The sequence below is a fragment of the Trachemys scripta genome, chromosome 2 (assembly GCF_013100865.1).
Source record: "Trachemys scripta elegans isolate TJP31775 chromosome 2, CAS_Tse_1.0, whole genome shotgun sequence".
Classification (NCBI taxonomy): domain Eukaryota; kingdom Metazoa; phylum Chordata; order Testudines; family Emydidae; genus Trachemys; species Trachemys scripta.
This window is the reverse complement of record NC_048299.1, coordinates 81186280-81212468: the sequence shown is the minus strand read 5'-3', so window position 1 is coordinate 81212468 and position 26189 is coordinate 81186280. Positions and strand designations below refer to the sequence as shown.

The 26189-nt window shown below is 44.5% G+C and overlaps 2 protein-coding genes and 1 long non-coding RNA gene across 3 annotated transcripts in view; all 3 read left to right on the top strand.

The window, feature by feature from the left end:
* The first annotated feature begins 1902 nt into the window (after positions 1 to 1902).
* Positions 1903 to 26189, top strand: part of GLB1 (galactosidase beta 1) — an 86521-nt gene continuing 62234 nt past the window's right edge. Inside the window, exons 1-2 of the mRNA XM_034761022.1 lie at positions 1903 to 2065; positions 23234 to 23403. Of these exons, the coding sequence (XP_034616913.1) occupies positions 1934 to 2065; positions 23234 to 23403 (302 nt within the window). The 5' untranslated portion in view covers positions 1903 to 1933. The remainder of the gene's footprint in view (positions 2066 to 23233; positions 23404 to 26189) is intronic.
* Positions 1945 to 8258, top strand: TMPPE (transmembrane protein with metallophosphoesterase domain). The gene is made up of 2 exons (XM_034761023.1): positions 1945 to 2065; positions 5823 to 8258. Exon 2 carries the CDS (start codon positions 5913 to 5915, stop codon positions 7230 to 7232), a length of 1320 nt encoding a protein of 439 aa, XP_034616914.1. The 5' UTR covers positions 1945 to 2065; positions 5823 to 5912; the 3' UTR covers positions 7233 to 8258.
* Positions 15771 to 20893, top strand: LOC117872520. The gene is made up of 2 exons (XR_004644503.1): positions 15771 to 16601; positions 17408 to 20893. It is a non-coding gene; the product is annotated as an uncharacterized LOC117872520 (long non-coding RNA).

Here is a 26189-nt window from a genome sequence, read left to right as displayed (position 1 = left end):
CAAGTGGAGTGCCCCAAGGGTCGGTCCTGGGGCCGGTTTTGTTTAATATCTTTATTAATGATCTGGAGGATGGTGTGGACTGCACTCTCAGCAAGTTTGCAGATGACACTAAACTAGGAGGCGTGGTAGATACACTAGAGGGTAGGGATCGGATACAGAGGGACCTAGACAAATTAGAGGATTGGGCAGAAAAAAACCTGATGAGGTTCAACAAGGACAAGTGCAGAGTCCTGCACTTAGGACGGAAGAATCCCATGCACTGCTACAGACTAGGGACCGAATGGCTAGGTAGCAGTTCTGCTGAAAAGGACCTAGGGGTCACAGTGGACGAGAAGCTGGATATGAGTCAACAGTGTGCTCTTGTTGCCAAGAAGGCTAACGGCATTTTGGGCTGTATAAGTAGGGGCATTGCCAGCAGATCGAGGAACGTGATCGTTCCCCTTTATTCGACATTGGTGAGGCCTCATCTGGAATACTGTGTCCAGTTTTGGGCCCCACACTACAAGAAGGATGTGGAAAAATTGGAAAGAGTCCAGCGGAGGGCAACAAAAATGATTAGGGGTCTGGAGCACATGACTTATGAGGAGAGGCTGAGAGAACTGGGATTGTTTAGTCTCCTTAAGGTAAGAATGAGGGGGGATTTGATAGCAGCCTTCAACTACCTGAAGGGGGGTTCCAAAGAGGATGGAGCTCGGCTGTTCTCAGTGGTGGCAGATGACAGAACAAGGAGCAATGGTCTCAAGTTGCAGTGGGGGAGGTCCAGGTTGGATATCAGGAAAAACTATTTCACTAGGAGGGTGGTGAAACACTGGAATGCGTTACCTAGGGAGGTGGTGGAGTCTCCTTCCTTGGAGGTTTTTGAGGCCCGGCTTGACAAAGCCTTGGCTGGGATGATTTAGCTGGGAATTGGTCCTGCTTTGAGCAGGGGGTTGGACTAGATGACCTCTTGAGGTCCCTTCCAACTCTGATATTCTATGATTCTATGAATTAAAAACAATTTAATTCATCAGTTCTACAGGGTCTGCGGATCGTCGTGTGGGGAGGGAGCGTTGGTGTGGCGAGGGAGGGGTGCGAGGCCAGCCGCTTCAGCTCCGCCGCTGGGAGAAAGGAAAGCCGCAAGGCGCAGCCCGGGCCTTTTGGGGGTGGCTGCTTTAGGGAAGCCCTTTGGCAGCACGCCTCCTTGGCAGCTGGCCCTTTAAAGGTGGGAGGAGGGAGAGGCAGCTGCTGCCCTAAGGTGGCCCTTTTGCCCGGGAAGGCTGCCTGCGGGCCTGGAGCAGTCCCAGCCTCGGCGCGGGGCCAGCAAGTGGGAAGTTGGCTGCTGGTCGCCTCTGGGCTGATCGCCCTGAGGCGGAGGCGCGTTTCTTTTTTTCACCGGCCGGTGCTCTTGAGTGCGTGGGGTGGCGGGCGGGGGCAATGGTATATTGTGTGGGGATAGAGTGGAGGCTTAGGTGCCGTGTGGTGCATTTGATGCTGAGAAGCAAACTACTATCAGGCCTGTTTAGTATTTGGACGGGAGACTGGCTAGAACTATTCCAGAACATGGAATTGTCGCCTTGTTGCTCTGTTTTACACTTAGGCTGGAGATGATCTGGGTTTACCGGCTGTTGTACGTTTAATGTCAGTGTTTAAAATTAATTAGTCTTTTCTTTATTTCTGTTTACTTTTGCTTTCTTTCTTGGCTGGAAAGGGAGGGCTTTAGCCTTTAGCAATACCTGTTATGGGACGGGAAGCGAGGCCTTTGTTTGAAACGTGGTTCTGTGTGCTACTCCCGCCTTCATCTCCCTGCGATAAGTAGCTGCAGTTCTCCCTAGGCCGGAGGCGAGGGCGGTCCTATCGGAAAATCCTGGGAGGTGCGTGCGGGCCGGGGCGTTGAAGTCCTGCGCTGTGTGCGCGGCGGGGAAGCTGTAAGGACATCAGCTGACTCCGCAGAGTCATGAGACGTGGGTCAGGCGGGTGCTGCGATCATATCGGGCGGCGTCTCCTGCAGCTCGGGCCGGCCATGCTTCGCCTTCTGCTCCGAGCGGCCGGGCTGGTAGCGCTGCTTCCCGTGGGGCTCGGCGCAGCTGTAAGTGTTTCTCCGGGGAGCGAGCTCGGAGATCTGCCTTGCTGGGGGCTCCCGTCCCTGGCTGGGCTCATGCGGAAGTGGGGAATGGCCTGCGGCGTCCTCTTGCGCTGGGGAAGGTGGAGGGATCCGTGCGGGCCCTGAGCTCCCTTAAGGGCGTCAGGGACTGTGCAGGCATCATGTGCGCGGGGGAAAGCACCCACTGGAGAGGAATTTGGGTCCCCATCCTCTCCCATTTCATTTTATTTACACCCATTGCAAATAATGGAGGCGGGGATGGGGGGTGAACTGGGGCTTCGGTACAGTTGTCTTCCCTCATTCCCTTCTCAGGGCTGACTCCCAGGAGGTGGGGTGCATGAGTTGGATGCATGGCAAGCACTCATACTGTCTGCACTGTCCTCTGAGCACAGATTCAATGTTATACCTGGTGGGCTGGGTAGAGGGTGCAAAGCGTGTGGAGCAGGGTAGTCCAGGGCAACCACGTCTGTGTTTTCAGCTGTATTTTTCGCGGACAGGTGTGTCTGTCTCTTCCCACTTCTCAAGCTGTGCTAATGTGCCAAGGGGCTCTCCAACTCTCCAATAAGGACCTGATGCCTGAGGAGATTGCAGGAGCCTACTGCTCCTTTATTCAACTTGGTTGGTGGATGGGACAGATGCAGGTTACGTAGGCCTTGTCTACACTGCCACTTTACAGCGCTGCAACTTTCTTGCTCAGGGGTGTGAAAAAACACCCCACTGAGCACTGCAAGTTTTAGTGCTGGAAAGTGGCAATGTAGAAAGTGCACCAGTGCTGGGAGCTACTCCCCTCATGGGAGTGGCTTTTTTTTTTTTTTTTTTTTTTTTTTTTTCCCTCAGCACTGGGTGCCGTGACTACACAGCCATGTTAAAGTGCTGCTGCGGCAGTGGTTTAGCATTGCTAGTGAAGACATATCCTTAAATACTGTTACCTTTCTTAGTAGAATCCTGCCCACTTTCCTCCCCGTTTGGTTATGGAGCTTTGATTCTGACTTTTTTTGAGGCCATGTTTACCATTTTTGTTCTTACAGCAAACAGATTTTGTACTACCTGGCTTAGTGAGACGCTTAGGGTATGTCTCACTGGCAAGTTTCTGCACAACAAGTTAGCCCATTTTTATTAAAGGGCTGGTATGAAACTGCTGTTGCGTGTCCACCCTGTGCTCCTTGTGATGGTGGAGCGCATCCACATTAGCAGCTCTTGCAACTGCAAAGAGAGCAGTGCATTGTGGTAGCTATTCCACTGTGCAACTGGCCCATGGGGTGCTTTGGGAAGGGTTTGCAATGCCTCATGGGGCAGGCACAGCGTCACATGATGCAGGTTTCCAGATCCCATTGTTCCATGGACATCCTCTGCATTACCAGTTGCTTTTCAACTGAAGAGGGGGTGGGCAGAGTGTTTGATAGGGAGGGTGTGTGTGTACAGAGGTGGGGGAGAGTGTGTCAGCAGACAGCGTCAGGAAGCAACCAGTCTTGAGGCAGGGAGAAACCCCCGATATCAGCCTCCGCCTCCTTCCCCAGCTCAGGAAGGGCGCAGGTCTCCAGCGGAGTTCAAAACAATGAACAGAGCGGCCACAACGCTTCCGGAGGCCAATCGATTGCTTTGTGTGCTGTAATGTGTTTACATTGCTAATACAGCACTGGAGCCTCTGAGCTTTAAGGCTTACAATTCTCGTCAAGGTGGGTTTTTTTGCAGCGCTGCAACTGAGGACTTTCTGCATGCAAAGTGGCGTGTTTACACCTCGGGAGTTACACTGCAGAAAGCTGCTTCACTTCATAGTAACTTGCCAGTGTAGACAAGGCCTTAGTTTTGCTCTTTGCTTTCTGGACTCTCATCCACAATAGCGAGAAAATCCAGGATATCCTGAAAGCCATGAATTGTCATTAAAAAAGCCCCCTGCCTCTTGATAGGCCTATTTTTAGCCTTTATTATTCAGAATCTATCTTGACAAGTTCTACATTAGATGACTTTAGGTCTTTAATTGTCTTGGTTGAATTTGTTTTTATGCTGTTCTGCATTTGTCAGGGCTCTGGCACCATCAGACAACGCATCAGGTAGAAAACATTAATTTACTAGTGTGGGTTGAGAACAGGGAAGTGTATCTGTCTTTTCTCTGCCATTTTTAATGTGCTTTATCATGCTACTTGCTCTTTCTATATAGATTTGCATCAGATTGCATCCAGTGTTACAGTCTTGCTAAAGGCCTATATGAGTTGCAATATTTAGGCTTAAGGCCTGAGTGAAGAGTACTGTGGGAGTTCTAATGCAGCATTTCCTCTAGGTTTGTGCATTTGAAGTAAACCCTTAGCATTATTTTAATACTCATCTGTTTTAATGTTGTATACATATTCTAAAGAATGTTAACACACAGTAAAAAGCAGAGTAACTCCATGGGGTGTTTTGGTTTAAACTGACAGTAGCTTGTAACACAGTACCTGGTCTTTTTAATTATTTTGAAAAAGCAAACAGGTTTAAATTTTAAATCAGTATCGTGGCCTCTTGGCTTAAAAATAAAAGGTGGGTGGGGGAAGAGACAGAATGATGTCAGAATGCATATAAAAGGGGTTTATTGAGGCTGCAGGGTATAGACAAGGATGGTCTAGCTCAGGGGTTCTCAAACTGGGGGTTGGGACCCTTCAGGGGGTTGCGAGGTTATTACATGAGGGGTCATGAGCTGTCAGCCTCCACCCCAAACCCCACTTTGCCTCCAGCATTTATAATTCAGAGGCTTGCTATGTGAAAGGGGTCACCAGTACAAAAGTTTGAGAACCACTGGTCTAGGCCTCAATGGTTCTTTAGCTCCCAGACCAAAACTCAGATTGAGAGTCTCCATGAATCCTGGCCTAGAATATGCAGGTGTGGAAGGGACTGAAGATATATACACTAAATATATAATATTCCTTTAAACTAGCTTTCAAAATTCTGCTTACCATAATGAGTAAACTATCATCTTGAGAAGTGCAGGCCTGTATATTTTTCGGCCTGGGCTGGCAAATGTTCACGACAACTTTACCAGGCTGCCTTAAAGGGATTTTTGTGCATGTGCATGTCTCATTTTTTCCCCCTATGGTTCCTCTGAAGAGCAGAAATAAGGGGTGAGATGTGGGAAGTGGTTTGCATGCTTTGTTTGTTCTCCAGTGATCCTGAATGGATGAAGGCTGGAATTGAATAATTGATGGCTATGTCATTATTCTGAGGTGAATGTAGACACCATCATAGGTCAATGATTTTTTTGTTGGGTTCTTGAGACCGCAACCTTATGTACCAGGGTCACCTACTATCATGTAATGGTGTAGTGTTGGAATGGAAATGGTGTTGTGCGAGGGAAGCAGATTAGGTAGTGAGTGCAAAGTGTTAACTATAGCTGTGTTTCTTCGACGGAGTAAGCAGGGTCTGGTAATATTTTATTAGTTATTGGAAAGTAATCATCACTATATGATTTGTGAGACAATATCCCAAAATTGTGAGAAGAATTCTTATTACTAGTTTAGCATTCACAGGTTTTTGTGATAACTTATCGCTGGGAGACTATGGAGATCAGGACTGGGTTGTCAGAGTTCTAGATAATTTTTATTCTAAGTTAATAAACCTTCTATAGCTATCCTTGACGGTGATAGTAGTCTCTCCACTGACCTTGGTGTCCTGGGCGGTGGGTGCCAAATAATACCTCTCTCTGTTTCCTAGACTGGGCAGGGGGGATTGTATGTCTTAATATCAAAAAGCTGATGCTGGTTCCTGGTTGCAGGCCAAGTTGACCAAGAAGTCCCTTCACAACCACATTCTAACCTACTGGAAACTCATATAAAACAGGAAGGTGCAGGGACTGTCGGTAGAGATGATTTCCTTCAAGCAATTGCCGCTTGAAGCAAAGGCTGCAGGGGCTGCTGGAGTTGTCTTCTTCTCCATGATGATATCCCGGACCTTCCTGGCAGAGCAACTTGAGTTTGGCACACAGAGGTGGCTGCGGAGATTACAGATGGCATTGTTTGTTAATGCGCTGATGCTCATAGGTTCTCTTTACATCTGGAGATGTATAGTGACCACATTCTACAGGCTTTCAGCTGCTAACTCCTATTGTTTCATGCCATGGAAAATAGCTGTGCTAATGTTTCTAGGTTTGGCACACTCTAGCTTTTTTACATTGCTGTTTCTTGTTGCAGAAGAGCCCTATTTCTTTTCCTTAGCTTCTTACACATGTCTAGGAGCCTATATAATCCTTATTTTCTTTCTCTTCACTCTGGGCTCTGTAGAGCAAGTTTATAAACTCTTGGTTAGCAGAGGTGCTAAGACAAGTGGTATAAATAAGAGTAGTAAAGCTGTCATGAAACCTGTTTTGGCTGTTATGGTGACAGTTGCACTGACTGCTGTTGGGTTGTTGAATGCTTCCCAGCCTCCTGCAGTGACCTCAGTGGTGATTCCTCTTCACAAACTGCCTTCGTCCATGGACAGCCTGAAGGTGGTGTTGCTATCAGATATTCATCTGGGACCCACTGTAGGGAAGACTAAACTTGCAATGGTTGTGCAGATGGTCAAAGCTTTAAAACCCAATATCACTGTGATTGTAGGTGATCTGTCAGATTCTGAAGTGATGGCCATCCGACCTGCTGTCGAACCTCTTAGTGAGCTTAATTCCCCATTGGGAAATTTTTTTGTCACTGGAAACCATGAGTATTATACTTCTGATGTCAACAGCTGGTTTGAATTACTGAAGTCATTTAACATTCATCCACTCCACAATGAGAATGTGAAGATCTCTTCTCCAAGGAGCAGCAATGATTGGTTCTGTCTGGCTGGGGTTGATGATATTGAGGCTCAGGTGTTGCACTATTCTGGGCATGGCATGGATTTAAAAAAAGCCCTAGTTGACTGCAGTACTGATCATGCAATAGTACTTCTGGCTCATCAACCACTGGCTGCAAAATGGGCTCTCCAAGATCGGCCAGACATAAATTTGGTCCTTTCTGGCCACACTCATGGTGGGCAAATATTCCCTCTGAATGCTGGTGCCTATTTGCTGAATCCCTTCTTTGTTGGCTTGTATAAAGTTGGACAGAGCACTTTCGTATATGTCAGCCCGGGGACTATGTATTATGGAATTCCAATGAGGCTGGGCAGCAGAGCTGAAATAACGGAGATCATCCTGCGGTCTCCCTGAATGGTCTGCCAACTTACAAATTCTGTCTCCTCTGAGTCACAAGTCCCCAAGCCAAGTCCGTCCCTGATGTAACTCCGGGGAAGTCACTGAAGTTAGAAGTGATGGACTTGGTTCTGTAAGTCTGATTCTGCTCTTTGTGCAGAAAGCACTACTTCTTTTGCCACATAGTAAGCTTATCAAACACCTATCGCAGATGAGTGGAAGTGATGAACTCATCTGATTGATTTATTATTTGTGCTATTGATATGTTGCATTTTAAAGATATCACCATGAGATCAGTGTTTGGTTTTAAGTGTGCTTACTGTGTATGTTTAATATCTGTAATCGGTCATTAGTTCACAGTCCATTTTTCACTTGTTTGGCATCTGATGGAGTGCCACCTAGCTCATGATGTACAGTTCACCTACTGAGAAGTGTGGTGAAACTGTGGATGCAAATTTTGCAGAGTACTCTAGAAAGTCTTCATTGAGGTCTAATTGAGTCCTCCTCCTATGGGAAATGAATGGGGTATTTGCAGGTGATAGCAAGGATTCTGTTTAAATTTTTTATGAGGGGCCTTTATCTCAGTTGGGGCCTGTAGGTGCTTCTGCAAAATGACCAGTAAAGTAAGGTGCCCATGCTAGGGTTCGCCAATTTTGGTTGGACGTATTCCTGGAGGTTTCATCACATGACATAATCTTTAATTAAAGATTCATTTTTAATTCCTGGAGACTCCAGGACAATCCTGGAGGGTTGGCAACCTTAGGCCCTATGCATCTGCTCCTTTAAAATCTACATAAAAACCTAAATCATAAGAATTGGAGAGACTTTTATAGTGGGGAAGGGTGGAAATAGCTTCCTTGTTTTGCCTAAATGTAACCAGTCATCCAGTGAGTATCTAATAAAGGTATTATAAAGGGACATTGTCAACTTAAAACTCCCACTTCAGTGTGAGTGTTCAGTACTTTACTGTTGGTATGAGCAACACTTACACTATGTTTACGCTAGCCCTTTTGTCGGTAAAACTTTTGTCAGCCAGGGGTGTAGAAAAAAATACCCCCGACCAACATAAGTTTCACCGACAGAAGCGCCGGTGTGGACAGCTCTATGTCGGTGGGAGATGCTCTTCTGCTGACGTAGCTACCGCTGCTTGTTAGGGGTGGTTTAATTAAGATGATGGGAGAGCTCTCTCCCGTCGACATAGAGCGGCTACATGGGAGACCTTACAGTGGCACAGCTTACAGTGCACAGCTGTACTGCTGCAGGTCTCTAGTGTAGAGTTAGCCTTAAAATCTACAATTGAAAGAATTGGAGTGGGAAAACGTTTTTTCCCAGTTGTATTATTTGGGTAGGTTTAGTTAGCTTCTTTCCATTGTATATAGTTAGTTTCTCCTTTTTGTTTTGTGTAGGTATTTTTTACCCAGCAACTGGGGAGAGAGAACTTAAAAACAACGTAGCTGTGACTCAAAAGAAAAGGTACTTAGATTGTAAATTAATATTTTCCCTTGACCAGAACTAGATTAGATAGCAAGTACAGTAGAACCTCCGAGTTATGAAAACCTCGGGAATGGAGGTTGTTCAAACTCTGAAATGTTCCTAACTCTGAACAAAACGTTATGGTTGTTCTTTCAAAAATTTACAACTGAACATTGACTTAATACAACTTTTAATACTATGCAGAAGAAAAATGCTGTTTTTAACATGTGTTAAATGAAACAAGCACAGAAACCGTTTCCTTACCTTGTCAAATCTTTTTTTTAAACTTTCCCTTTATTTTTATTTTTTTAGTAGTTTACATTTAACACAGTACATATGGTAGTTGCTTTTTATTTTTATGTTTTGTCTCTGCTGCTGCCTGCTTGTGTAGTTCCGGTTCCAAAATGAGGTGTGTGGTTGACTGGTCAGTTCATAACTTTGGTGTTCATAACTGAAGTTCTACTGTAACTTCTGTTTGTGTATAGACTTTCTAGTGCCCTGACCTCTAATTGTTCTGCTTTGAAAAAAGATGGCCTTCTTTTTGTGCATCTCTTTAAAGAGCACTATCTAGCGTTTGAATCCGTACTTCAGTCTGGTATGTTTCTTAGTGCAATTTAATATAGCTAAATTAATAATTGTTTGGGTTTTTAATATAAATTAAATCAGATTGTTCTAGGGCATGAGAATCAAAAATTGAAGTGGAATTAATTTGTACTTGCTGTCCAAGCTGACTGAAGTGCAAAAATAAATAAGACTCTTTTTTCACTCTTTCCCCAGGTGTACTAATCTGAGATACTATTAGTAATTATGGCTATGGGATTTTTAATTTTTTAATCTGGCAGTGTCCCTTTAACTCTTTAACCTGATACAGGATTCTCTCTCCTCATATAAACACTGTCTAGCTGTTTCTCTACTCTGTTCCCACCCACCAAAACTGTGCACCCTCTTGTTCTTGACAATTGGCTCTGGGCAAATCAACATCTTTATTAAATCTTCCTGTGCCTCTAACTCAGATGGCCCCCGTTATTGGGGTATCTGAAACACCTCACAATCTTCTTCACATCAACCCTGTGAGAGTAGAGACATTCTAGCAGATGAGGAACAGAGACAGAGGAAACTTGTGGCAGAGATGGGGAACTGAATCCAAGTCCCAAGCTAACCCCCTAACCACTGGACCACTTCTCCCCAGTTTCCCAATGTCTAAAACAGTGATAATACCCTGCACTTTCACAAAATGTTTTGTATTTATGGAGCACCTTTCATTTGAGGATCCCAAAACATAACTTGACCCCCATACATTTCATACACTTTGTGTGTGTATGCCTTATGTTTCTCTGACTGCTCTTTCCCTGGTTGACTTAGTATTGCTGCTACCTGACCAGCGTGAGTTGTGTAGATAGCCCCCAGTGATGTCAGTGAAAGACCTGAGTTAAAATCCATGTCTCCCACTTGGTAGTGCAAAGCATTCTCTCTTGGCCACATCTTTTCTAATCATTAAATTATTTGAGGATTATTGCTATGTTATGCAGCTAATTGTCTAGTTAATTACCTTCCATGGGAGGTGGGCACTGTGGTTTGCTTCAGTGTCTGCTTCTCAGTGAGCACGGAAATGTCAGTTTCTCTATTCCTCTCTTGCCCTTTCCAAGAAAACACAAATGTGCACAAAAATCAGTATGGAGAATTGACTCCTACCACAAATAAGCAGGTGATTTTTAAATTGTTCTGTGAATATTTTGACCATTTTTTCATCTATTTTTGTTGTCTTTAATTGTGACTATTTCTTGGGGGTTTAATTAAATATTTTTGTTGTTCTTGATTTATTTTCTACTAGAATGCAAAATTATTGAAAAGGCTACTCGGAGTGCCATTGCAGCCATACCCAAATCCTATGATCACTTTTTGTGAAAATAAACCATATACATTGGAGAATCAATATGCATATTTATAAATCATAGTACTGATATAATGAATGCATTGAATGCTAAGACTGTTACTGTTCCAAGCAATTAATAAAAAGTTAATATTGTTCACAGGTGGAGACAAGTGTCTTTTGTAATGATCATTTAATTTGATTTTTTTTATATTCCTGAGTGCAAGTGAAAAGGAAATTTCAGTGTATTAAACCTGTGTTTAATACATCCAGGCTGGGAACAGTGAGTCCAGTGTTAGGCTGGGGAGATGAGTCATATAATGTGATTGCAGGGATGGAGATGAGGAATATTAAAGATGAAGGGGAGGGAGAGCAGAATGTATGAGTGGTTCTTAGTTGGGTTTTATATTTGAGTGGTGGTGGTGCTGAGGACAGGCTGAGGGGGAGTCTGTCTGTTGTTAAGGAGGGGATCTAATGTGTTGTGCCTGGAGTTGGATCATATGTTGTATGATGGTCATAAAAAAGATGGCTGCATCCTCTTACCACACCTCCGAGAGTTAAACAGAACAGTAGGAGAGGCAGATAAACATGGACATGTTTATTCATATGGTAGGGGCCATATCCTGCAGGAAAAATTCCATGGACTTAAATGGGAGCTATGCCTATGTAAAGACTATAGGATCAGTACCTAAGTCAGGCCTGCACAACTCGTAAAGCAGCGAGGGCCATATTACTCCAAAGAAAACAGCTGAGGGCCGAACCCCACTCCAGCGCCACCAAACCCCTCCCCAGCGCCACCCAACACCCCCCCGTGCCACCCAGCCCCCCTGAAACAACCCCCCAGTGCTGCCAAAACACCCCCCCAATGCTGCCCAGCCCCCCCCCGAAACAACCCCCGCCCCCCCAGCACCGCCCGCCCCGCAGAAACAAACCCTCCTTCCCTAGCGCTGCCTCATCGAAACAGCGTTATTGAACCTTGGTAATATGTTATAGCGGGCCCCTAAGGTAGTATAATTAAGGTAAAAGAACACTCTTTTTGCTAGAAGTAGAATAAGATCTTCCCCCCACTTTGTAATCAATTGCCCTGTTGAATGAATGAGGAAGGCGTGGAAGGCAGGCACCTCCAGACAGCTGCAACCCTTGGAGAGGGGATTGGAGCCAGACGAGATCAGTAGAACAGGTCAGCCACCAACTCACCGCTCGCCTCCTCAGCCCCCCACCCCCGCCGCTGGCTCACCTGCCCCCCTGCCACTGCCTGCCCACTCGCCTCCTCAGTCGCCGGCTCACCTGCCCCCCACCATTGCCCGCCTGCCTCCTCAGCCCCCTCCTCCCCCGGCTCACCTACTCACCCTCGTCAATGCTCGCCTCCTCAGCCCCCCGGCTTGCCTACTCACCCCCCGCCACTGCCCGCCCGCTCGCCTCCTCAGCCCCCCTCCCTCACCCGCTGCTTGCCTGCTCACCCCCCGCAGGCTGCACAGTGAGCCCACCCGGGCCGCATGTTGTGCAGGCCTGACCTAAGTAGTGGGTCCCCATTAAGCACACCAGACTTGATTGCAATTAATTCCACATGGCATGGGTGGTGCCACCAATAGTTAAGATTGCCTGACACTGCTTTGATGTGCCTCAGGCTGAATTTTTTGAGAAAACTTTAGCTCAAACATGTCCGGGAATGAGGTTGGGGAAAATGTTTTACACATGTTTAAAAAAATTGTATGACTGTTCAACTGAGAAGCTCTTGCAAGTTCATGCTGTGGAACAGGGTCTTGAAATTTTGACAGGGGCATTACCCTGGTGCCAGCAATGTGCCTTTTGTTTGCACGTGCTCAGTAGAGACCTGTGAGTTTGTCTGTTAAATTCTCTGACGATTCCATCCACACTGAATATGATGCTCCACCCCAGGATCTGAGCAGCTCTTAAACTGTGATACCAGGCATCAGAACTGAGAGCAGAGAGACTGCCTCTCCTGTCTGCTCAGTGCTCCCCTTGCTTGGCGCTTAAGCAGGGAGGAAGAGAGAGAGAGAGAGAGAGAGCCTCTGACTCATGAAGAGGAGTGAAGAACAGGGTGTGGGGAAGGTTCCCTGTGGCAGGCAGGGGAGCAAGGAGGGGACAGGAGGCAGGGGATAGGGTGACCAGACAGCAAATGTGAAAAATCAGGACACTGGGTGGGAGGTAATAGGAGCCTATGTAAGAAAAAGACGCAAAAAACGGGACTGTCCCTATAAAATCGGGACATCTGGTCACCCTAGCAGGGGATGAGGGGATTGCAGTGGGGGAGGAGACAGGTGAATCAGCTGGGGGTGGGGGGGAGGATTGGGGCAGAAGGGTTTAGAGCGCTACTTCCTAAAGAACCTGAAATTGGACCCCCATTATTTCAGAGTTTCAACATTCCTTTGCTATGTAGCAGGCTGTGAAATCTACTGGTAGAATGTGTCTCCAACCCATCTAGTGGTAGGACCACATAGAAAATAACAGCTTTCTACTAGTACCAATTAATCCATTAGCTCAAGTAATCGAGGTCTGTTTGTGACTCTGAAAGTCCCAACCCTGCAGATAAAATGGGGGTGGTGGTCAGTATGGTTCTGTACGATCGAATTTTTGTGTTTTTTAAAAGTTTAAAGTACAAACAAAAAACTGTTAAATGAGGCAGTAGTCCTGTGGAAAAATATTATATGATCCTGCAGGTTGGATTTGATTTAAATCAAATTGATTTAAATCATCAGTCAGGAAGACTCGATTTAAGCATGGTTTTCTACATAAAAGTGCATTCTTGTTGGTTGTTATCTTAATACATATTTTTCACAACTCAGATAGATGTAGGTTTCATTTTTAGAAACTACAGACTATACGTTTTTAAACAGTGATTTATTTTGAGAACTTTTCAGATTAGTTTTACAGCTATATCAGAAAATGAATGATTGTTTGGTTATTTCATTTACCAAAGGTAATTGAAGCAGATAGTTCACCTCTCAATGACTTCATAAATATCTCCAATTCAACAGGTTAATCATTAATATTTGGAGGATTTTCTTGCCAGGCTGTATTAGGAGGAGAACATCACCAGACAGACATTTAAATTGTTTTAACTAAAACAACATTAAGTATTTTGGATTTTTTTCTTCAACAGCAAACATATAATATTTTAACAAAACAAGCATATGTCCCTCACTTCTCACATTTATCTCCAGACTTCTCCTTGTCCAGATCTGTTCCACCCCCAACAATCTTCTATTTATTGAACTTTTTGAAACTCTGCACTTTTAGAGAGAGGTAAGGGATTGACTCTGTGTACAGAAATTTGCAGAGGGACAATAGAGTTGAGATCTGTTATTTCTCACTTCTCTATATATATTTATCTATTTATTTAAAACCATGTTTGCTGTTAACAAGCATGTTACCTCTGGAGACAGAAATCCACAGTTTGAGAACTGCAAAACTAAGCAAGTCTGATGGTATCTTCTAGACTGAGCACTGAGTTCCATTGGGTAGATAGAAAGATTAACCTAAATCTATACGAAGTCTATGGAACCCCATAAGATTGGGTCCCTAATCCATGAACTATTAAAACTCATTTACAAAACTTTTCTTAAACATTATATGAATATATTGTCTCATACTATAGAATTAGAATTTATAATCCCTGTTCCATGATGAGATACCTTTGAGCTATAATATATCTTAATTAAACTACCTTTAGATAGGTTTTTTCCTTAAAAAGTTTTTATCAAAAAATCCCATTTTAAAAACTATTTTAATGTTTTTAAAAAAATGATTTTTATCCACTCTGTGGTCCTGTAATTGAAGACTGTATCATCACGTGTATGCACAAGGGTCGAATTAAGGTTGCATAGATAAGGAGCAACCTTAGTTCTGGCACTTTCTAGTTTTTTCGTGATTGACTTTAGAACCTTAATGTTCTTTTAACATAGTTGTTTGCTGTTGTTTGTTTGTAATTTTATTAATAGGATAGTGAAACACTGTTATTGTGCCCAGGGTCTAAGCCCTAGTTTAATGATGATGGTAATTCTGAAACTGTTGCTCCAGCAGTGGCACTGAACTTGCATTTGAGGCATGACCAGAATGTGCAACACCTTCTGTTTATTGGTGGTGGTGCTTATGAATGTTTTCCCCATGGAACATCCACTGTCTATGAATGGAAACACAGTGTAAGGATCTCTGTGACTTGAGGTGGAGATTGCAAATGAACAGCTACATCATTCCACTCAGACTTAAAATAAAAATCATCAATCTGGCACTTACTTGGGCATTCTCTGATGGCTTGAGATTCAGTAGTTGGGAGGTAGTACAGCTAGGAGGGGGACTGTTTATAGAAAAGTAACTCCTAGGATAAGACTCCAGGCTTTTGAGTTATTTTTGTTCTAAAATACTTGGTGATCCGCTGCTTTACACTTCAGCTGTCTAAGGCCCTGATCCTGAAAACACTTTAGCATGTGTGTTAACTCATGCAAGTAGTTCCTTTGACTTCTATGGAACAGCTCACGTGAATAAGGTTAAGCATGTGCTTAAATGTTTACAGGATCAGGGCTTAAATAGCTTCCATTACCCAGCTATTCATTGCCTCCTTGTCTGTAGTCTTGCTTTAGAGGGAGATGAGGTGGGTGAGGTAATATCTCTTATTGGACCAGATTCTGTTCACATCCTATGGATGGGTTTTTGATTTATAGGCGTTAGATTGGGGGGGGGGGGGGGAAAAGACCTATTTGATCGTCCGTTCCAGTTCCCGGTCAATACAGGATCACTTTAGCCTGTCTAGTTTTAAATCTCCCATAAGTGATGGGGCTTCAGCTACTTCCCTTGGGAGGCTGTTCTAAAGCCTGGTCTAAACTGCAAAGTTAGGTTGACATAAGTTACCTTGTGTCACATTATTTGTGCATGAGTCTACACTCCAATTTGTCTCCAGCCAGTGTAATACAAGAACTAGGGCTCACCAAATGAAATTAATAGGCAGCAGGTTTAAAACAAACAAAAGGAAGTATTTCTTGACACAATGCACAGTCAACCTGTGGAACTCCTTGCCAGAGGATGTTGTGAAGGCCAAGACCATAACTGGGTTCAAAGAAGAACCAGATAAATTCATGGAGGATCGGTCCATCAATGGCTTTTAGCCAGGATGGGCAGGAATGGTGTCCCTAGCTTCTGTTTGCTAGAAGCTGGGAATGAGCGACAGGGGATGGATCGCTTGATGATTACCTGTTCTGTTCATTCCCTCTGGGGCACCTGGCACTGGCCACTGTCAGAAGACAGGATATTGGACTAGATGGACCTTTGGTCTTTCCCAGTAGGGCCATTCTTATGATGTAAGTGCCTTGTTATGTCAACACAGTCAAACCACCTCCCCAAATGGTGTGGAACCATGGTTGTCCTACTGAGGTCAATGCAGTGCGAGTGTCGATACTGCATGACCTGTGTCAACTCTAACAGACTTTCAGCATCTGTCCCACAATGTCCCATTCTCTGCAACAGTGACCACTCTGGTTACAATTTTAAACTCCACTGCCTAGCGGTCACAGAGACCAGAAGCTGCCCCCACCTTTCAACATCCTCCCTCCCCCTCACATGTTGAGATGCCTTTTGCTGAGTCCAGATGTTGGTAAACGCACTTAGCAGCTCTCCCTTCTTGTGTGCAACTGCCCAGCCAACTGTGCTGGCCCCACACAGACAGAGAGGTATTAGATGTGCTCCAGGCTGGAGTAGACAGGTGCTTTGGATCTCCTGGGCCTGTGGGGAGAAGAGATTGTGCCGCATGAAAGTGAAGGAACTTCACAGGATGCCACAAGGCCAGGGAGCGCCACAATAGATCTGGTGCTGCGCCTCAGACCTGCTGCTTCTACAAGTTACTGCATGGCATACTTGGCGGAGACCCCACCAGCACCCTGCAGACCACTGTGGATACCTCCGAGGAGCCCAAGACAGAGACATGTACAGAGAGGAGGAAGGAGTGTGGGGGAGACACAGCAGGGGATTCCAGTCATGCAGCAAGCCAGGACCTGTGTGAGACTCTGACACAGTTTAGCCAGTGCCACCAGGTGAGCGTTGATGAGCCTGATGAAGGGGAAGGGAATTCGGTTAAGTGTGTACATGCATTTTTCTGTACGTTCTTTAAATTTAAAGATGGAACCTGGCCCAACCCCAAGTTAACAAGAGACAGGTATCGACTTTTCATTTGCTCATACAAGAGGCAGTAGCGGTACAAAAAACATAGGTAGAGTTATCTACTTGTCCCCAGCCTAACCCTACAGGGTAATGACATGTGCAGCATCTTTGTATTGTGCGTAGGGATGTCTCTTTTATCCTCCTGAGAGATCTTGATGAAACTTTCATGGAGGTACTCTGCAGTCCTTTCCCAATGATTGCTAGGGATGGCAGCCTTATTTCTTCCTCCATGGCAGGACATTTCCCCATGCCATTCCGTGATGATTTTAGCTGGCACCATTGCAGTAAACAGGCTAGCAACATATGGGTCTGGGTTGCTTCAGGAAGCCAGTAGTAGCTGTGCTCTCTGTGCCTTTGATACCTTCCAGAGTGAGACATCAGCTTAAAGCACCACTGCCTGTGGAAAATAGTGCCAGTGCTCAGTGCCCTATACTACTTATGGAATAGGGACCAAAATTATATAGCTTCATACGACGGAACATCCCCCACCCCGGCACGCCGTACTCACCATGTCTGGGATTGGAGAGTGGTGCTGTGCTGAGTTGCTCCAAAGCAGAAGGGCCAATAAGCATGTCTTTTTTAAAAATGTTTATGGGAATAAGGGAAGGGAGTTTTGAAACTTATCTTTCCCTTTCCCTTGTGTCTGTAAATCCAATGGTACATCTGTCTGTTTTATCAGCACCTTCTAGGATGGCCGCCTTGAGGAGTTCCCCCTCCACACCTGCAGAACGCCTGATCCTGAGGAGGAGGAGAAAGAGGAGGACTGAGGAAGACGTATTCTACAAGATCCTGTCAGCCAGTGCTGCATTGGACCATGAACAAAGGGCTCGGAGAGCCGTACGACCAACAGCATGGAGAAAGACAGAGAGGACAGGGAAAAAGGCCCAGGAGTCCAAGCAGGATAAGGAGTGGGAAATGCGTTAGGACATAATTGGTCTTCTCAGACAGCAGATTCAAATGCTGCTGGTTGTCCTGCAGGTCCCAAAATCTTGGATTCTCCATCCTTTGCACTATTTGGAGAACTTCATGGTCACTGTTCCTACACCCCACAACATACCACATGGCATCATGGGGCGGATCGTTGCCTCTATCATTCCATGTGGGGAAGGAGGGAGGTGGGGTAGAAAAGAAAATCCTAGCTTCACATACACTGACCTATGAGGACCACGACCACAATGGACTACATTTGTGCATTCAAACGGACATAAAATTAGAAAGGAAGTAAACATTTGTTTTCACCTCGTTATGTTACATGTTTGTATTGCATGGCTTGTGGGGGTTTTTGTACATTGACTTTTTTGTACGGTTTTTCCCACTTAATAAATGTTTTTCGAGAATCAAATGATCTTTATTAGTTCACAACAAATATTGCAGAATGCATAGCGGTATTCAAAGCAAACAGTCCTTGTAAATGTACAGCAAGCACCATAGTATTCAAGTATTCATAGCTCCAGGAAAACACCCAGTCATATTTATGAATATATAGCAAGCACTACACAATTCTGAGCAGCACCTGAAGTTCCAGGCCCAGAGAACACTACATCACAGAACACTACTGTGGCTGACTGCTAAAGGGCTCTGTCAAAGCCTCCTTCACTCCATAGCGCCATGTTGAGCTCTTGTAATAGCCCTTGAATCTGGCTGTTCAAACTCAGCAGTCAGCTGCTTCATGTCCGTCCTCCACCCTAGCAGCAGCTTATTCCCCTTTTGTCTCGCATGCTGGAAACTTGACTCCCTAGCTCCCAGAGATCCCTGAGTGAGTCACTTCTATCCCACAACATATTGTGAAAATTTCCCAAAAGGCATTGCACTGGATGGCAGTGTGTGTCACACTGAAATAACTACCCATAGTGCACCACACTTTACATCAACACACTCACTTCTGGTGAGTACGCGCAGCAGCAACACAAGCAGCAAAGTGTGCACCTGTGCCAGCGATATACAAACTTCAGTGGCTGTACATCAAGGTAACTTTCATCAACCACAGTTTGTAGTGTAGACATGGCCTTGTTCTGAAGTGCTGCCAGGATGTTTTTCCTCAAGTTCATTTTAGGTTTTCCTTATTTGCACCCTTTTATCCTAACTGCACCTCACTAAATACCTCCCCCACCCTTGGAGTTTGCACTCTTATCACATTTCCCTATCCCTAAGTGGTACTCTTGAACTATGTGTGTTCCTCTCAATCTTTCCCTCTAGCATTCTGAGAGTTCTTGTTGCTCCTCTGAGCTCCTTCCACTTTGTCTTTGTTACTCTGTTACACTTCAGCTCATCTACAACATGGAGTTGTTCCTGATTAACTTTCAAAGTTAGTTAAACGAAATGGGAATGAAGCACTCTTAATTCCATTTGTGAGCACTCTTTTTCTGGAGTGATTTAGGAAGAGCTATTGTACTGTAAATTCACACTCTACCTTCATCCACCTTAACTTTAAGGGTGGCGAGGCTCTTTTTTCTTTCTAGTAATATTGTGCCCAGCCCTGAACATACTCCAGGTGCTGTCATACCAGAGCCATGTTAACTGTTACCTTTTTGGTCTGTGACATGCTGTTTGTGTAGACAGCCTAAAATCGCATTGGCTCCTTTGGCTGTCATGTTGCATTGCAAATACACATTTAATTAGCTGTTATTATCCCACCCACTGTCTAGCGTGGAAGGTTGTTTTTTTTAAATAGTGACATGCATGGGTCCCAAAGTAACTACTTGCACCCCCAATAATGGGATCCTAGAACTGGCCCAGTTCCTGGGTTTCTTTCTCTAGTGCTTCCATCACCATAGTCTCTCAGCAGCTCTATGTTTCCAGGTTACTCCTGCCTATTGAGTGTACTTATTTAACTCATTCCCTTTCTTCTCCTCCTCCAGCGTACTAGATTTCATTTGATGCTGTCTCTCTTCCCTTCCCCTACCCCCCAACTCCCTTTTCCTTCTTCTTTCCTTCAATTCTGGCTAAAATCTTCTCTCAAGCTACACTTTAGGAATTTTTTATTTAGGCAATATGGTCCCTCATTTCCTGATAGCTGCAGTAGAGAATTTTAAAACACAAACTACAGTTAAAAAGAAATTGGTACTGCTCTTGATTGGAGAGAGTTTGCTTGTTGAGGAACTCTAGAGCCAAATGCCAACGAGGAGAAGACAGCAGTAACTTGAGAAGACTGCAAAGGTTAAGAATCCATCAGATATCCACACCAAATGCATTTTAGTTATCACAGATGTCAAGCAATGGTGTTGACACTGTTTTTGTGAAGTCCTCAGGGGCAATTGCCCTGTTTTGCAGCGCAGGGACAACCTTGGCACATGCCAACCTGCACCAGACCCTTGTTCCACCTCCTGCAAAACCACCTGCTGAGGTGCTGGCTGCACTTCCCCACATCTTTTCTTCTGTGGATTCCTTGTCCGTAGCCACACAAAGTCATGGGACCCCCGCATTCACCTTCTCCTGGCATTGGCTGGGATGGCCATCCATCTGGCCATCCATCTGGCCGGGAGGTGGATGCTCAGTGGGGAGGTTTTCTGTTGCTGTGGGGCCTACTGTTCACTAATTGTCTCTCACATCTGGGTAGAATTCCTCTGGGTGGTTTCCACTGACTTCTTTGCGGAGCACTTGGTGGTGTTCAGGGTTCGCTACTTGGTGCCCCGCATCCAGTATCCTTGTTTTTAATTTCATCCCCCAGCTTTCCTGATTTACCATTTGTTTTTCCACTGAATCTATTTTCTGGGGTCTGTGGCCCCTCCCTCAGTTGAGGGTGTGAATGTTTTGTCCTGTGTTGACTTGGGCCCACCCTTCCAGAATTAAAGTAGGCCATTGCCTTTCAGCTGCATTAAATTCACTCAATTTAAAAGGTCTGTTTCAATTGGACAAGTATGCTGCTGCTTTGTCCATTTTGTGTTTTGACTTCTGACCTACCACCTGATGCTACATAAAGATGATTGTGTGTGTGTGTGCGCGCGGAAATGTGGAAAGGTCATGTTTGAAGGTGAATGACCTGAAAACAATACCGGCATGCAAGAAATCTGGTTGAAACAAGGAAATGGGTGTACGTGGGAACAGGAAAGCATCTGTCTAGTGGTTAAAGTGTACTGTTAATTCAAAAGTAAAATGTTGTAAACAAATATCTGTATCGTGGTGCTAACAGCTTAGATTATTAAAAGTGAAAATTATAAAAGTCCAATTCATTGGTCAGTTTGTTACTCTCTTCTCTCTGTTTAGAGAATGAAAATAAAGTCAGTATCATTTTTGTGTATGCAGTCTGTTTCTCTTTCAGGTTCCCAGCACTGCAGGGTTTCAGACACTGTGAGGAGGCAAAGTGAAAGGGTTGATAGTTTTAAAAATACTTTTAATTGATTTCCCCCCCCCCCCCTCAAAATTACAAAATGTAAAGTGCAGTGTCCCTTTCAAAGCACAGAAGTAGGATTGTAGAACAATCTGGATTTTGTTCCTGGCTCTGTCAATGACTTCCTGTGTAATCAGTCTTTGCCAAGTCACTTAAGGTCAGATTCTAGTACCCGTACTGATCCTGGGTAGCACCTCACTAAAGTCAATGGAAGCCCTTGAGGAGTGAACCTATATTTATGGAGTTAAGATATCAGAATCTGACCCTTAACTCTCTGTTCTAGTTTTTCCATCTGCTAGATGGAGATATTAATCATACAAGGGTGTGATGAGGCTAAGCTCACTGCTTATGAATTACTTTGAGATCCTCAGCTGAAAGAGGCTACAGAAGTACCCAGTATTACATGGAGTGCTAGTGTAAATTTATTGGTAATTGTCTTAGATCAGTGGTTCCCAAACTTTAACAACTCGTGAACCCCTTTCACGAAAATATCAAACCTTGCGAATTCCCTCCTAAAAATGAATATTTCCAGGGATTTTCTCCCTTACCTGAGTTCTAAATTATAGAAGCAGTGATCTTGAAATAAACAAATGATTTATGACACGCTTATTACACACTATTTATTATTTCATTATTATTAATTTTATTACATTATGAAAACGGCAATACTCTTCTAAGATTTCACTCTTGTAGCTCATATCCCTTCGATTAAGCCTCCTACATGTTTCATCATGAAACAGCATGAAGGTATTTAAGAAGTTCCTCCCACAAGCATTCGGACCTTGAGCAGTCTAGGCAAACAATGCACGACTACAACAAAGCTTAAACTTCTGCCATGTAGTCGTGGTCATGGGGTTGGAGCTGCCGGCCCCAGCGCCCCACAGGGCCTGGGGTCCCTCTGTCCGCCATTACAGAATTTTTTTCGGAAAACCCCCTGATACATTTTGTGAACCACCAAGGGTTCACAAATCCCAGTTTGGGAATCACTGTCTTAGATTATAAGGTAGGGGTTTGGTTGCAATATACATTGCTTTGTCTTTTTAACTTCATAGATAATATATCTTATTTGGCAGAAGTTTGCTGTCTCTTTTTTGGCCATGTGTCTGAACAATTCTCCTTCCTTCACCCCTCCTGAAAATCGATTACATTGTTTAATTTAGAGACAAATGGAAATTTAAGAGCATGGGCAACTGAACAGCCCCCCCACTTATTAGGAACTAAGCTCTTAAACCTTTCAGATAACATTCTGTTGCACATGGAGTTTGTGACATGTCTGTGTCAGTACTCAGGGCTGGTTGCACCTTTTAGTTTTCAATGTGAAATTTAGCAGGAGAAGGGTCATTGCAATTCATTCCCTTTCCAAAGTGTGAATGAATTGATCAGTGACTTGATGTGTTGAATGAGTCTTTAGAAGTCTCTGAATCAGTTCAGGTTCCTTGTTCCTGACTCTCACTGTCCTCTACCTTGTGTAGTCCGGTAGACCTGTGCAAAGTGATGCTACCAGCACAGAGTGATGATGCTTTACATCTGCTTGATGCAGACGAAAGACTATCTAAGGTGAAAGGCAGTGGAGAACCAAGCCACTTCAATGCAGCATTAAATATTGCCATCACTGCTTGGCCTACAAGTCTGCTGTGGTTCCTTTGCTCTTGCTTAGCTCAGCTCATTTGGCATGTGCTGGAAGCAACTCTGGGGAGCTTCATATTTAAAATTCTGCTGCCAACTGGAAGAGGAGGAGTGGGAGGGTTTATCAGCCGCTGAAGCAGTCCCTTGAAATAGTACTTGACTTACCACTGAAAGGTCTTAAAATCATGTCCCACTGAAGAGCAACATCTTATCTTTTTGGAGTAGATCAAATTGCACCAAATGAGGCAAGCAGTCCAAAAATGCGCCCCAGAAATGAAGACCCAGGATTGCCCAATCCCCTCCCATTCCTGATCTCTGCAGCACATGTGCCCTGACAGGCGTGGCCTACTAGGTGAAGGTGGACTCTTTTTTAGCAAGGGTGGGGTGGACGGGACCTTGCATTGTCAATATAATATCACTGCAGGTCGTGCTTTGAAACATCCCAGAGACCTAGTGTACTGAAGAGTTTAATAAGCAGGATATTTTAACAGAAAACTGTTGTCCTTTTCATGGAGGTTGAAGTTCACACCTTGTAATCTTCTTGATACACAGAATGCATCCCAGAGGAGTTTTGGGATCGATTATGACAAGAACTACTTCCTCAAGGATGGGAAACCATTCCGCTACATCTCGGGCAGCATTCATTACTCCCGTGTGCCCCGGTACTATTGGAAAGACCGTCTGTTGAAGATGAAGATGGCAGGGCTTGATGCTATTCAAACGTAAGTAACTATTGACTTTTGGGAGCAGTCTTAAACCAGAACAACGAGGGAGAGGTAGGCAAGCTAAGTGTACAAGGCAACCTCTTTTTGATTATAGCTGACGACACCCTAGAGAATCCAGGAGCGCTGCAAATATGTAGCTGAGCTGACAAATGCTCCACTTCAAACTGAAACAAGTTATATAGCGCTCTACTTGCTATGCCTAATCTAATCTACAAAGCTTTTTATGATTTGGATTCTGTATCTTAAACTGCTTCTCTCCTTGTATTACAACTTGGCAGTTGAGATAAATTATGACACACTAGCCCACGTATATGTTCATGAGCAGGTGGGGAGTGCCTGCGTGTTTGGAACTTACTCCCTCCCATCTGACACCATACAGCTTGTCTGTTTTCTAAAGAGCCCTGTGAGGGGGATGGATGAGTGAGTGTGGGTGAGTGGATGAGAAAGGGGATTTGTTTGATGGGTCCAGACTGTCTCCTTGGGGGTTGAGTCCATCTTTATTTAGTGAGTTACAAAAACATATTAGTATTTCTAGAGCTCTTGGACTGCTGCTCTTTTATTAATCTAAGCCAGTAGCCAATGACTCCTGCCATACCAAAAAAGAGCGATTAGTAGAGTATTTGCTGGGTGGCTCCTGGAGATGTTGCTTCAAGGTATATGAATAGTTACTTTTAAATTTGGTTATAAATTGCAATAACAGTAATCCCAAATTGTTAAATGAATCTACACAGTGTCAACAGTTGGTCTGATTGCTCTTCTTTTCCTCTGTATCCTAACCTTGACTACCAACCTAGGTGTAGTAGTGTGTGCTGCCTCTATGGCTCACGATCTCCAGAGTTTCTTATATGTTCCCCTCTGATTCTCTCTCACTTTTCTGCTCTCTTTCTTTCCTTTAAACCTTTTTGTTCGTTTCCTGCTATTTCAAATGCTTTCTCTTTCCTGATCCTTTGAGATCCTTTATCTTCTCTCTATTATTCTGTACAATAGGTCATTGTTTTTTCTGATGGATCTTCCTTTGTGTGATGGACTGGCAGATGGGTGGCTCCTTCATACCTCTCCTCATGCGGTGTCCTGGCAAAATTGTGTTTTTATCCTGCTATTTTCTCTTTCTTCCCCGTTCTTTTTCCCTACTCATCTTTTTAAAATTTCTCTGCGTGTTATTTGTTTTCACTGCTTTCTTGTTTGTGGCTCCCATCCTTCCCTTTTCCCTCACTTAGCGGAAGGCTACACAGGATGCTTGGAGTGCTAGTGTCCATTGGTGGCTCTATGGGGCATGTGTTCTTGCAAAGAAAGGAAAGTAGGGCTGCAGAGGTATTCCCTGAGTGTGTAGCGGTTGCTACTAGTTCAGGGATGACTGATAGGTACCTTCTTAAAGTACTTTTCTTACCTGTGCCACAGGAGCACATTTACAGTGGGATGTGGGGTCACGCACAGGTGCTGACTTTTGTTTTTGCCAGTGGGTGTGGCTCTCTGCTCACTCCTCTCCCCTCCCCCGTGCAAGCAGTGGGCGGGGCCTCAAGGTGCAGAGGCCAAGCAGGGGTGGGGCCTTGGAGGGAAGAGGCCGAGCAGAAAAAGAGGTTGACGGGGCCATGGTCCAGGCACTGCAGCCCACAAAATATTAATCCAGCTTTGCAGGTGCTGAGCACCCCCTATTATTTTTTCGGTGGGTGCTTGAGCCCTGAAGCACCCATGGAAGTCGGTGTGTAAGGGGTCGCATAATCTTCTTCACTACCATTACTGTTCTTTTCCATATGCTTTCCTTGGACTAGCCTCAGGTGGGTGGGGCTGCTGCCTTTCAGGTTGGAGGATGTCTGAGGTAAGTCCCAGGAACTCTGTTGCTGGTGTGTGTGTGTGTGTGTTTATATATAAAATCAATCAGAAACTTTGCAGGTAGCCAGGCAAGCAAATTTTGATTAATGGACTTAATGGTAACTTTTCACACTGACAAAAGAAAACTTGGATGTGGCTTGTGTGGGTTTTCAGTTAATGGGAGGGTGGGGAGGAAGACTGAGTGGATTTCTTTTTTTCACCACTAATAAAACTTGGCTAAGATGCGTAAACTTCAAACGGATTTTACAAACTGTTCCCCTGTGAAAATTCCTGCTTACTTCTAGTTTTACCATTAAGTAAGTACTTTACTGATTTAGTTAACAATATAGACTGTGGAGAGTTATTTTTATGGAAGCTCAAATTCTGAGGGAAGTAGCTGTGTCTCAAGGAACTCCTTGCATGCCCAGCAGAGCTTCCATGTTTCATGGGATGAATGGCTGCAGCTTGACTCTTGGAACTTCAGTATTCCATGGAGATTGCAATTGCTGTATTCACAGACAGCTAAAAATAAATACTTTCCTGACATTGCCTTTCTGTGTAAACTGTTGGTGTAGTTGCCAAAGGGTTGTTAGATGATCAGGAATTGGAGAGAAGATAGCATGTGTATTCATGCATTGGAGAAATATTGGTACATAAGACAATCTCTCTTACAGTGTTGTTTGCACTATAAAAAAACAGGAGTTTGAAAATCCCTGACTGAGGGTATGTCTACACTACGGGATTAATCCGAATTTAGATAATTCGGATTTGAGAAACAGGTTGTATAAAGTCGAAATGAGTGCGGCCACACTAGCACAGTAATTCGGTGGTGTGCGTCCAAGTACCGGGGCTAGCGTCGATTTCTGCACCGTTGCACTGTGGGTAGCAAATCCATAGCTATCCCATAGTTCCCGCAGTCTCCCGCGCCCATTGGGATTGTGGGTTAAGATCCCAGTGCCTGATGGGACAAAAAA

What these genes read in the sequence shown, in the direction of transcription:
- TMPPE (XM_034761023.1), top strand. Translation starts at nt 5,913, where the DNA reads ATGATTTCCTTCAAGCAATTGCCGCTTGAAGCAAAGGCTGCAGGGGCT.